This window comes from Saimiri boliviensis, chromosome 10 (genome assembly GCF_048565385.1).
Source record: "Saimiri boliviensis isolate mSaiBol1 chromosome 10, mSaiBol1.pri, whole genome shotgun sequence".
Classification (NCBI taxonomy): Eukaryota; Metazoa; Chordata; class Mammalia; order Primates; family Cebidae; genus Saimiri; species Saimiri boliviensis.
The window spans coordinates 29,441,041-29,453,342 of record NC_133458.1 but is presented as its reverse complement, the minus strand read 5'-3'; the positions used below and the strand labels follow the sequence as shown (position 1 = coordinate 29,453,342).

Here is a 12,302-nt window from a genome sequence, read left to right as displayed (position 1 = left end):
AGATCTTGGAGGGATGCAGCTAGCAAGGCAGAAACCCAGCGTCTAAAGGGAGAACTTTCTGTGTGAACTTACATAATTCAGTCTTGTGTTTTGAAATGCACAACAATTTATTGCACATATTTGACTGGAAATCTGGTTCCACTGGCACCAGCTAAATAATGGTGTCATATCCAGCCTCATTTTCCCTTCTGTGTTCTCCCAGGAAGAAACTTTAATAATAATTATTATTTTTTAATGTAGTGAAGAAAGGAAGACATTTACAAAGAAGCATTTCTCTGACAAAATGATATTATCCTCTGAATGGGCTCACCCGCTCCTGCTGTCTGTTACAAAGAAACTTGGTTTCCTGTTGTCAGAGATTTATTTTCTTTTTCTCTTGTTCTTTCCCCCTCTTCTATAACTGTGGGAGGGTTTGTGGCACATCCCTGTGCTGGATGGGTTTCATCTGGCTTGGTGCCTGTACTTTAAGTAACGGGGTTGTCTCTCCTGAGGGCATTGGCTCTCCATTTTTAGCCTGGGTATGAACAGTAAGAAATGTGGGAGAAGATTTCTCCATTACTCGAAAACATGATTTGGGGCCAACTGGTTAATTATAAGCTTCCAGTGAAAAGGGAAGTAGTGCCAGAAGGGCATAGCCAGTTGTGATATACTGGTCCCTGCTGCCACCGGTTACCATACCAGTTTCCATTACCTTGAAAACCTTCAGTCCTGCTTTGTCTTTGAAGGATTCTTTTCTCTCTTCTCTTTTTCCCCTACTGCTTTTAAACTTTGGCTTCTTATTTGTAGATTTTTAAAAATGCCCTTTCCAGTGAGGGAATCACCTCCTCTTATGTTGATGCATGTTTCTAGTTGATCTTCACAACTATTAGCTAGGTAGAAAAGGCTCTTCTACAGAGACACTAATTATATTTTATTTCTTCTCAGCTCTGTTTGCTTATTTAGTAGCACACAGAGTACATTTCATTCACCGAAACTTTATGCCTGTATTGCTGCAGATGAGTCTTTCCAGAACAAAGGAAGAGCTCTATGATCTTTCACTACCCTTTCCTTCTTTTCTTCTAATTCAACCTCAAAATATACCAACCCCAGCAACCTTGTTTACTTAGGGTTAATCTCGACTTCATGAGTTTTTTTGAGGAAGCTGGTTCTTTTGATTCCACATTAGGAAAATATTCATTTTTATATGGTAGTTTACTATCATTTATTTTAGTGTTGAACTGTCACACTTGAAATATTTTTAGTTTATCAGTTCAGCTTTATTTGAACTCTGAATGGTATTATATGTGTTTTGTAAGGATTTCTGCTAACTTAGCTAAAAATAGATTGAGGGTGTGTTTTTTTCAAGATCATAATTAAAATAATTCATTATGTCAAACTTGCAGGTGTAGAGAGAATAGAAGGTTGTTTTGAAGTCTTAGCTAGGTCAAAAGTGAGCATACTGATTATTTGGGTTTTGTAAATTCGGATTTTCTCTAACATTAGACACAGGCTGCCAAGAGTACTTCTTTGTGATTACAAAGAGTGTAGGTTTTGCAGTTGTACAGTGAGATTTCTAATTAGATGTTTTCTAATCTTTATTTATTGCTGGACTTATCTTTGTTAGTATAAAATCATATTTAGTAATAGTAGCCAGAAGGTTGAGGAATAGCTTATATCCAACTAGTATAGTTTAAGCACTCTTCATTCTGTGAATTTTCTAACAATAGTATGAAGCTGTAGTAATGTAACCACCCTCCCCTTCAAAGTTCACTTTGAGATTTACTAACCAGATTTATTAAATCCCATAATCACAAGAAATAGAGTTTGAGTCATCAAAAATAAATTTTTTAGGTAGGCCTTTGTGTATTTCCCATTATATTCCCTCAGTATGTTAATATTTCTAGGAATCTGGCACTATGCTGGGCACTTTCTAGGTACCATAGACACCTTTTTTTTCTCTTTCATAGACATTCCCTCCTGTAGTATGGCAGAGGAGGGAGGACCCAAGTGATTAGTTCTGTAACTTTGTCTTATCTCGTCTTCTGTCCCTTGACATTTTTGCTCTTGTTAACATCCACGTTAGATGCTGTAAAACTTAGCTAAGTAGCTTTGCTTCTTAGCAGCAGTAAAAGTATAGATTAGCTTTTCTCATGGAGTTTATATTTGCCAAAATGTTCCTTGAGTGTGAACTTAAGAGTTGCCTTAATTTGTACTAATTAACTCATTTCTGGTGTTTTACAAAGTTTTGAAATAATTTTGCTTGGTTTTCACCACAGAGTCATAAGTAAGTACAGATAATTTTTATTTTGCTGAGTCTTTTTTTTTCTTTTAAGATGGAGTCTCACTCTGTTGCCCAGGCTGGAGAGCGGTGGTGTGCTCTCAGCTCACTACAACCTCTACCTCATGGTTGCAAGCGATTCTCCTGTCTCAGCCTCCCAAGTATCTGAGATTACAGGCACACACCACCATGCCCAGCTAACAAGTATCTGAGATTACAGGCACACACCACCATGCCCAGCTAATTTTTGTATTTTTATTAGAGATGGGGTTTCACCATGTTAGTCAGGCTGGTCTTGAACTCCTCACTCCAGGTGATCCACCCACCTCAGCCTCCCAAAGTGCTTGGATTATGGGTGTAAGCCACTGTGCCTGGCCTATTTTGCTGATTCTTAAGAGGAAACCAAGGCAAGTTTCTACCAAATAGGAAGCCAGTAGGTTGAGCCCGAATCACTGTCTAGAGCCCTGGTTTCTAGTAGATCAGCATCAAGCTGCCTACTACTCTTGGTCATTTGGGTGCCATGAGATATTCAGGGAATGTTCGATTTCAAGGTCCAGGACAGCTCTTTTCCTCATTTAATTTTTAAAAATTAAAATAATTAGCTGAGTGTGGTGTTGCATAGTCTCAGCTACTAGCCAGTCTGAAGTGGAAGGATTACGTGAGCCTGGAACGTCAAGCTCTTCCTCATTGCCTTCAGGAGAACTGAACTCAAGCCTTGTTCTCTTCAAGAATTTGATGTCCTTTCTCCCTCATTTTCCCAGGCTTCCTGGATGAATCCTCACTGTTTCTCTAGGAAAAGTAGCACAGACTTCATTCCCTCTTGGAGCAGACTTTTACTTTCAGAGGACTTCGGGGATGGGAAAGTTTGTGTCTGGTTACGTGTCGGAAGGCATGCCTGCACAGGGAAAGGAAGGTGGGGCAGGGATCCAGCATCTTTTTTTTTTTTTTTTTCCCCAGTTTTCGTCAGTAGGTATGGGAGCCACTTTGCTGCTGGTGGCCCAACTTTTTGTGAGCCTTCATGTCCTTTGGCATTTAGGTTCGTGAGGAGTAATGCTGTTTTTTAATTTCACCGTTCCCCCGCCCCCTGCTGTAGTGTTTGTAGCTGAGTGAAGGGATTGCATATGGAGTCCCTAGAGCCTTTAATTTATTTAAAGTCCTGACTGGGTCTTAGGAAAACAAAGACCTGATGCTTGGCTCCTGTTATTTCCTCACCATCCTTCTCTCTGTCCTTTTCCCTCTCCCATCCTTACCTCGGCTGAGCAATAAATAGCACGTGCTTCTGAAATACTCTTAGTTGGCTAATGTAATTGAGTAGAACAATCTCTAGAGGCAGATTTTCTTTTCTTACGTGATGGTCTTGAAAATGGTACTTTAATTTTAGGATATGCAGGTTGCTGTGGAATATAATCATATGCTGTGCGCTGGAGATAACGGGGCAGTCTCTTTAAGGGCATGAGGCTGTCTAAATTTGCTTTAGTTCCTTCCCTGTTGATCCTGTGAAAAGCTGCTTCTCCTTCTGGCAAGTTGCCAGGAGACATTTGTAACCAGGACTGTTTCTTGGAATTGCCACTGCCTCCTCTTTTCTGCTGTCACTGTGGCTAGTGTGGGTCAAGACCCCTGGGTGTCTTTGTGGGCTTGGACAGGAGAGGGTCAAGACCTGCCTACTGTTGCCATTCCCTGTCATGGCCAGGTCAGTTTGCTGTCTTAGATTCTCAGATCCCACATCCAGTCTTCCAGGTGGAACTACGGAATATTTGGAAATTTTCTTTTGCCACTGTTACTACGTTTCCTGGTGTCTCATCTGCATAGAAGTTGAAGGGGCATTGAATTTTCCCATTGTTACTAACCTACTTACTTTTTTTTTTTTTTTTTAATGTTTATTGAACTATTTTGGCATTAATCAAGTTCCCCAGGGTGGCTTTCTGCCTTTAATAAAACTCTGAACCCCTCCCCCCCGCCCCGCCTTGTTTTATTGCCTTTGATTTAAAAGTCATGGGGCCAAAAGCCTAAAATATAGACATTTTTGTGGTCCACAGACCTCCTTGTTACTTATTTAAAAATTCAGGTGGCCATATGCAGTGGCTCATGCCTATAATACTAGCTCTTTGAAAGACTGAGGCAGGGTGGATCACTTGAACCCATGAGTTTGATATCAGCCTTGGTAACAAGACCCTGTCTCTACAAAAAATTAAAATAATTAGCTGGGCGTGGTGGTGCATACGTATAGTCTCAGCTACTCGGAAGGCTGAGATGGAAGGATCACGTGAGCCTGGAACGTCAAGGCTGCGGTGAGCCCTCATTATGCCCTTGCACCAGGAGCAGCAACATAGCAAGACTATGTCTCTTAAAGAACAAAAATTAAAAAGCACGTTTGTGGGAATCACACCAGACCTACTGAATCAGATTATCTGGTATGGGCTTGGTAGTCTGCATGGTTATAAACTCCCACGTGATTCTTAAGCACACAAAACCTAAAACCTAAAACCTGACAAGCACTGACAGGTGGTGATTGTCTTCTGGCAGTAAAAAACCAAGAGCTGCAGTGTCTGGCTCACAAGCCATGAGCCTCTAGGGTACCTGGGATCAAAATCCCAGCTTTGCCATTACTAGTTACGTGACGTCAGGGGAATTACTCAAACTCTAAGCCTCAATTGCCTTCTGGTAAAAGGGGATCATGATTCTAACCTGGTAGGATTGCTATTAGCATTAAGCCAATATTTGTTAGGTTTATCCATAACTATTAGTATTCTTTCAGTTCTAGTGCTTTTCACACGTGCTAATAGAGCTTTAAAGATGGGATTAGCAGGATCAAATAGGGTTGCCAGAAAGATTGAGAAATTGGAGGGTCCTACACAAGCAGAGAAACACTTAAGGGAGCTAGTTATCGTCATAATCACCTTCTTCTGACCTCACACCTGTACATTGTATCACGTAGGTTCCAGTTTTTTAAAAAGTTTTATTTGAATTTCTACTGTTTACCATTTCGTCTTTGCTTCCTGGAATATATGCTAAATGTATTGCGTTGTTGTGAATTTGGCATTTGCCCAGATCATGTCTCTGTTACGGACTCTTTACTTTTAAGAGGCATTTTGAGTGGAGAGAATGAAACAGAGCTGGTTGGAAATAAAGCTACTTTTTATTTGAAACAACTCTTGAGGTGTTTAGATCTGTGAAGCTTCTGTGTATGGTCCTTTAGGAATAGTTAGGTATCTTAGGAAGATAAAAGATACCTTCCATTTGGCAAAGGTGGTTACAATTTTAAACCTTCCTCTGGCTGCTGGCTTGTAGCTTTCTAGTTAGCAGACCTGCCTTTTATAGAATGTGCTACTGTATGTGTTAAGGACCATAAAACAGTGGCTATCCCTGTGTGTTCTGTCTCCTGTCTGCCAAGGGAATTGAAAGGTCCTTAATTGTAAATATGCCCAGGGCATGTGGTGATGCTCCTATTTTAAGTCTATAATTGAAATGGAAATTGCAGCCTTTGTTTATTAAAATGGCATGTGTGGCAGGGCAACTGGGACTGGTCCATTATTTACTGTTTGAAATTTTATCCATTTTAATCTGATCATGTCTATAGTTCATATTTTAATTCAACAGTCAATTTTAAGATCATCCTGGAGTATAATTCCACTGGGGTACATTAATTCATATATTATAGTTGAGTCTCCTTTTAAAAATAAAAATCAAACTTGTTTTTGACCCTGTTACAGCATGTTTGTAATTAAATTATTTCCTCTGCCTCACAGAAGGCTATATCTAGGGAAGAGTATCCTTTTTTCAAGGAAATAAATGGAATTTAGTGCATTTCTTATGAGGAAAAGAATGGCCAGTTATTCTGCTGAAGAGAGGAATAAAAGTTTGAGACACTGTGAGAAATGGGAAAGAATGATCAAAGAAGCTTTGGAGATATTCTCTCCCTCAACACTTTTGTCTTAAAAAAGAAAATCTAAGTTTATAGAATAACATAGCAAACATCTGGGTTCCTTTTTCAGCCTTGATATTCTTCCCTGTGTGCTTCAGAGCCTTGTTTTTTGCCTTTTTTAATGTTGCGTATTACAGAGACGGTTGAAAGTCCCTGTGTACTTGTCCTCAACCCCATTTTCCCCCCTTTCATTTTCTCTTTCTGTCTCCACCCATTCCACATCAGTAACCATTATGTTTTTCTTCATTTCTGTGCATTTTTATTCTTTTGCTGCTTACGTAGCTCTATGAATAATATACTATTGTTTGTGTCTGTTTTTAGTCTGTATTTATATGGGGTTTTACTATATCAGTCTACAACTTGCTTTTCCAGCTCAATTTTGTTTTTTAAATCTGTCCGTTTGCTGTGTTGCTGTAAATCAGCTTAACTGCTGTGTATTCCATTGCGTAACTATACCATGTCAAGTATTAATATGTTGTTTTACTTGTCTTGCTATACTTTTTGGCACACTTAATGTATACTTGGAATTCTTCAGTGAAGTACTTGTTTATATTTTTTCCCAAATCATCTATGGGTTTGTTTCTCTTTTTCTTACTGATTGTCAGTTATTTACTGAGTAAATCAATGTAATCAGAAAATAACCCTCACCAACTCTCAGAACCACATCTATCCATCCACCTACTGGAATCTTTATCTGTACACTGCAGATGAACTACTGGTGCTCTGTGGAAAGCCATTCCCTCCATGACATGGACATTGCTTTAGCAGTTCTCTTCTCTCTCTTCTTTGCTCACCATTAGACCGTTGCGTTATTTCTCCAATCTGAAATCAAACCCAAAAATCTTAACCTTTGCTCTGCTGATTCCCTGCCAGGGAAGGCACACGCCACCATAATCTCCTCGTACTCCTTCATGACTCAACTTTCTAAAGAACTATATATACAGGTGACCCTTGAATAGTGTGGGATTTAGGAGTGCCAGCCTCCACATGGTCAAAAGTTCATCTGTGGAACTTTTTACTCCCCCCAAAATCCAACTACTAATAGCCTACCGTTGACCAGAACGAGAGAGGTTGGTCTTGCTGTCACAGGGGTGGCAAGGGCAGGAGAAAATCCACATATAAGTGGACGTATACAGTTCAAACCCGTCATTCAAGGGTCAGCTGTTCTTGCTGTCTTCAGAGTTTTTTCTTACCATTCTCTTGTGCACCCATTTCTAGTTTCGACCAGGCTTTTACACCTTTGGCTCTACCAAAACTATCCTCATCAAGCTACCAGTGACTCACACTTAGCTAGATTCAAAGTGCAAATCTTAGTTCTCATTTTTGCTTGCCTTAGTTTGTGGCATTTGACACAGTTGATCATTCCTTCTTGTCCCTTTGTTTTCCTTTCTTGGTTTCCAGGACAAGTGTTTTTTGGTGGGTCAGACCAAACTCCATGTTTGTATACCCAACTGCCCATTCATCATCTCCACTCAGGTGTCTTAATAGCTGAAGCTTAGTATGTCTTCTGATCTTACCCTTCACCCTCTGTCTATTCTACTGGTGATCTTCCCCAATTTATTTGATGACCTCACCATGTTTCCATTTGCTCAGATAAAAAAGGAGTCATTCTTGATTCCTCCTTTTCTTTCATTCCTAACGTTCCATCTGTCTTTTTCAGAATGTTTCCAGTTCTGACCACTTCTTACCTTCCTCACTGCTGCTGCCTTGATGTACTCTCCCATGATTTCCTGTCCAGATTACTATCATAATCCCCTAATTTGTCTCCTCTGCGCCATCCTTTTCTTGCTACACTGTCTGTTCTCAATACAAAAGGCAAAGTAATTCTTTCAAATGTGAAGTCAGGTCTGTGTCTTCATCTCCTGATGCCTCCCCTCCTGCATTCTGCTCTGGCCGCAGTGGTGGTGCCTTTGTTGTTAACGTGCATTGGCTGTTATCTTTGCCTTTCTTCGGATGACTGGGCATCCATACATCTTTAAGTTTTTGATAAAATGTAATCTCAGTGAGACCTGCCTCGATCTCATTACAGCTGTGGCCCTGTACCCCTGTTCCCTCTCCTGCTCTCCATGTTCTTTCTTCCATTTCACTTATCCCCACTAACAGTCAGTGCTTTCTTTGACTTTTCACTTCATTCATGATATCTTTTCAGTACAGAACTTTTAAAATTTTAGTGGAACCACGTATATCAACCATTTTTTTTCTAATAATTTGTGACTCTTAAGAATTTTTTATTTTCTACACTTTAAGAAAATGAGCTAAAATATACATATAAAAATTTAACCATCTTCAGCATTTTGAGTATATACATCAATGATAATAAATTTATATTGGGCTGGACACAGTGGCTTACGTCTGTAATCCCCACACTTTGGAAGGCCAAGGCAGGCGGATCATGAGTTCAGGAGATTGAGACCATCCTAGCCAACATGGTGAAACCCCATCTCTACTAAAATATAAAAAATTAGCCAGGCGTGGTGGTGTGCGACTGTAGTCCCAGCTACTCAGGAGGCTGAGGCAGGGGAATCGCTTGAACCTTGGAGGTGGTGGTTGCAGTGAGCTGAGATCATGCCACTGTATTCCAGCCTGGTGACAGAGCAAGACTCCATCTCAAAAAAAGTAAAAATAAATTAATTAATTAAATAAATGAATTATTATACATTTTTTTCACCTTCATTTCTCCCTTATTTATGAAAATCCTGCAGTATCCTAAGGTCATTAAGTTTTGTGGGTACAATGTTTAAGAATGAGGTAGATAAAATTAGGCCTGAATGGGACTTGAGAATAAGGACTTCATTCAAGTTTTCTTTCACAACCTCCTAATGAACATTGACTAGAGTCCAAATTTTGGCAGTTAGCCAAAAATACCTTCCTGAAAACATGCCAGCTATACCTTTAGATGCTGAGATGTGGGTATTGGCCCTCCTTCCCAAACTGGTGAGAGGTACAGATGACTGATGTTACCTCTTCCATCTCTAAGTCATTGTAGGGCCTACATGCAATGTCATTTCTCAGATGTACAGTGATTACAGAACATATTGGTTTGCATATTATTCACCCACGAGTTTATAAAGCAAGCGTTTTTTCCTGTTTTTATTTTTTAAAAAATATTTCCATGTAAATTAGAATCTAAACTAGACAGTTCTTTTTAAGCAGGCAAGATTCAGAAGTCCTGTTTTCTGAGAATACATTCCATACCTCAGTTGCCTCTTGGAGATTTCAAAGGCTTTTATGTACCTGGTAATTTGCAGGAATTGCTTTTGTTTTGTGGTTTCCCAGGGACTTCTAATATCTCTCTTGTAAGATGTTTGCAGATGTCAATAGCTACTAGCTCTGAAGGGTTAGAGTAACAAGATCATTCTGTGGTATCTTGTTTTCTGTTTGTGCTATTAGTTCTTTTCTAGCTTCATGAGAGACATATAATCAGACTCTGAAGGTGCCCTTATTTTTATTGGGGTGTTCGTTGTTACATTATTTATTTTTCTTCATTCTTTTGAGGATATTTTGTTCTGTGGAGTGTCTTAAAAGCAAGATTCTCATTTAGACAACCATTTTCACACATTTAGTTGTACCTCATCCCATAATCTTCATTTGAAGGCTTGTTGTAGCTTTGTTTCTTACCTTTTATTCCTAGTTTTGGAATTACTGACATTCCCAACTGACATTCCTGTCTACCTCTGTGCTGTTTCAGAATATGTAGGGAGACAGATGTAGTGGTGCATGCCTGTAGTTCTAGCTACTCAGGAGGCTGAGATGAGAAGACTGCCTGAAGCCAGGAGTTCAAAACTAGCCTAAGCAACATAGTAAAACTCCATATCTGAAAAACAAACCAACAGAAAAGAGAATATGTAGGGTATGGTGTAGGATTTTGGGTTCTGAGTTCTGAGGCAAATCATAAGGCTATGTAAGGTCAGCGTCGTTATTTTGTTCAATTTATTTTTGAAAATGTTTGCTTGGTCTTTAGTAATCACACAGCTACCCTGAGAAAATAGAATGTCCTCTTGTTCGGTGAATATGAATACACTGACCCTTCTTTATTCCTGAGGGCTGATTCTGATAACCATTGATTTTTGTCTTTATTAAAAATCCTGTTTATTACTGGCACCTGGTATCTTCTGTCTGGCAAGCATTCTTACGGTTTGATTGAGTATCATCACCAACTCTGTTTTACGGCTTATATGTCACACTTGGCTCTTAAAGAGATCTCTAATTTTGTGATCTATTTTTATAAAATATCTATAATCCTGTACATCTGTCCCTAGTGTTAACCAGCATTCCCCTAACCCAGGCAATTTCTATTTATCCCATTTCCTTTATTTTCTATAAGAAAACCTCAGTGTTAACTTTGTTCCTCTAAAGACTGTCATGTTTGCGGTTGTATCCTTCCCGTTAGACAGTGATCACACACCTGGGCCTTGATGAGAGCTCAACCACCCCAGTGTCTCCTATTTGGAATATGTTGACTTCCACATATGATCTGGGAGAAGGAGCTGCCTTAGCTTTTTAGAAGAGCACAGGAATAATGATAATTATGCCCTCTGCCCCCACTTTTTTTTTTTTTTTAACCAGGAAGTAGAAAACAGTTGGATAGTGAAACTCAAATTTCATGAAATATGAAACTCAAATTTCCTTGACACTGAAAGTGTTCTCTACATTCTCTTAGGAGATTTTTTTTTTTGGTCATAGTGAATTGAAATGTTTATGTTATATGCTAAGGGCATGGAAGCTTAGTTTGCGTCTAGGAGGAAGCATCTATTTCATAGATCCCTTTAACCATAATGCCGACCTTAGGATGATTTTTAAATGGGGCAGTAAGATGATGAAGGCTTTTTACTTAAGGGTAGTGGCTATTTAGGAAAACACTTAAGAATATCTTATTTGAGTACAGTTTGAACTACACAGCGGTGTCTCATTTTGTTGGGTGCATAGTAGATGGCAAGGTTCAGCCAGGTTGGATAAGCATAGAGGATGAGGAATCCATGGTGTACATCTAGGGTAGGGGTTAGTCCTTGATTTTCTCCTTTCTTTCTATATGTTTTGCAAATATTCTCCTAGAGATTCTCAAATCTGTAAAGCAGTCCTGTTTACAGGATTTGGATAATTACAAACACTTTCTTGTTTGTGAGCCTGTTGTGTGAAAAAGATAGCCCTATTCTCAATAAAGCATTTCAACCAAATACTTTGAAATCATTTATTATGTATGTTAGCACATTTAATATTTGTGATACTAAGAGATAACCAATTTCAGACACTCCTATATCTTGTGCTGTTGGACATGTTTATTTGGTTTTGTTCATTCCTGATGCCATGTTTTATTTTACTTTTAGGATAAGAACAAGAAACTACGTCCCCTGTATGACATTCCTTACATGTTTGAGGCCCGGGAATTTCTGCGAAAAAAGCTTATTGGGAAGAAGGTAAGTAATTGATGACAGAAGCATATTTGCAAGTGGCTTAAGCTAATCTTTTGGAGGCATTGTTGTAAGCTGGGCCCTTTACCAGCAGATGACACTCCTTCATCAAGTCAAGCGGAATTACTTTGATACAAAGAGAGGCGTGTTTATGTGTCGGAAATGGTACCCCATGGGAGAGGTTTAAAATTGGGGCCCTGACCACAGTTTGATTGCCAACAGTCTCACGGCAGGGTCTGGGCTCAATTCCAGTTTTAATAATTGCATATTGCCCTGAGCTCCATTCAGTTGGCTCTCTTGTTCTCTCCAGCCACCTTCATTAAATGTCCAGGGCAATGGAACTTACTAGTGAGGGAAGGTTGCTGCCTTTTCATGCTTCCCCTCTCCTGAGGGATAGGCTGGCTATAAAGGGAAGAGGGGTGTCCTGGACTAAGAGCACACCTATTGGAATGCACCCTCTATTCTTCTTTCCAGCAGAACGTCCTGTACCTGTAGGAGTTTTTTTTTTTTTTTTTTTTTTTTTTTTTCAGGAATGGGTATATGGCTTCCTGATAGTTTATGTGCAGGTTTTTGTGTAGCATGATGACTTTTTTTTTTTTTTTTTTTTGAGACAAGGTCTCGCTCTGTTGCCCAGTCTTGAGTGCATAGTGTGATCTCGGCTCACTGCAACCTCTGCCTCCTGAGTTGAAGCATTTCTCCCACCTCAGCCTCCTGA

At 39.5% G+C, this 12,302-nt stretch overlaps 1 protein-coding gene across 1 annotated transcript in view; it reads left to right on the top strand.

Moving 5' to 3' along the window:
* SND1 (staphylococcal nuclease and tudor domain containing 1) overlaps window positions 1-12,302 on the top strand; it is a 442,553-nt gene that overhangs the window by 144,963 nt on the left and 285,288 nt on the right. The window contains exon 11 of the mRNA XM_003921017.3: window positions 11,504-11,593. Within this exon, the coding sequence (XP_003921066.1) occupies window positions 11,504-11,593 (90 nt within the window). The remainder of the gene's footprint in view (window positions 1-11,503; window positions 11,594-12,302) is intronic.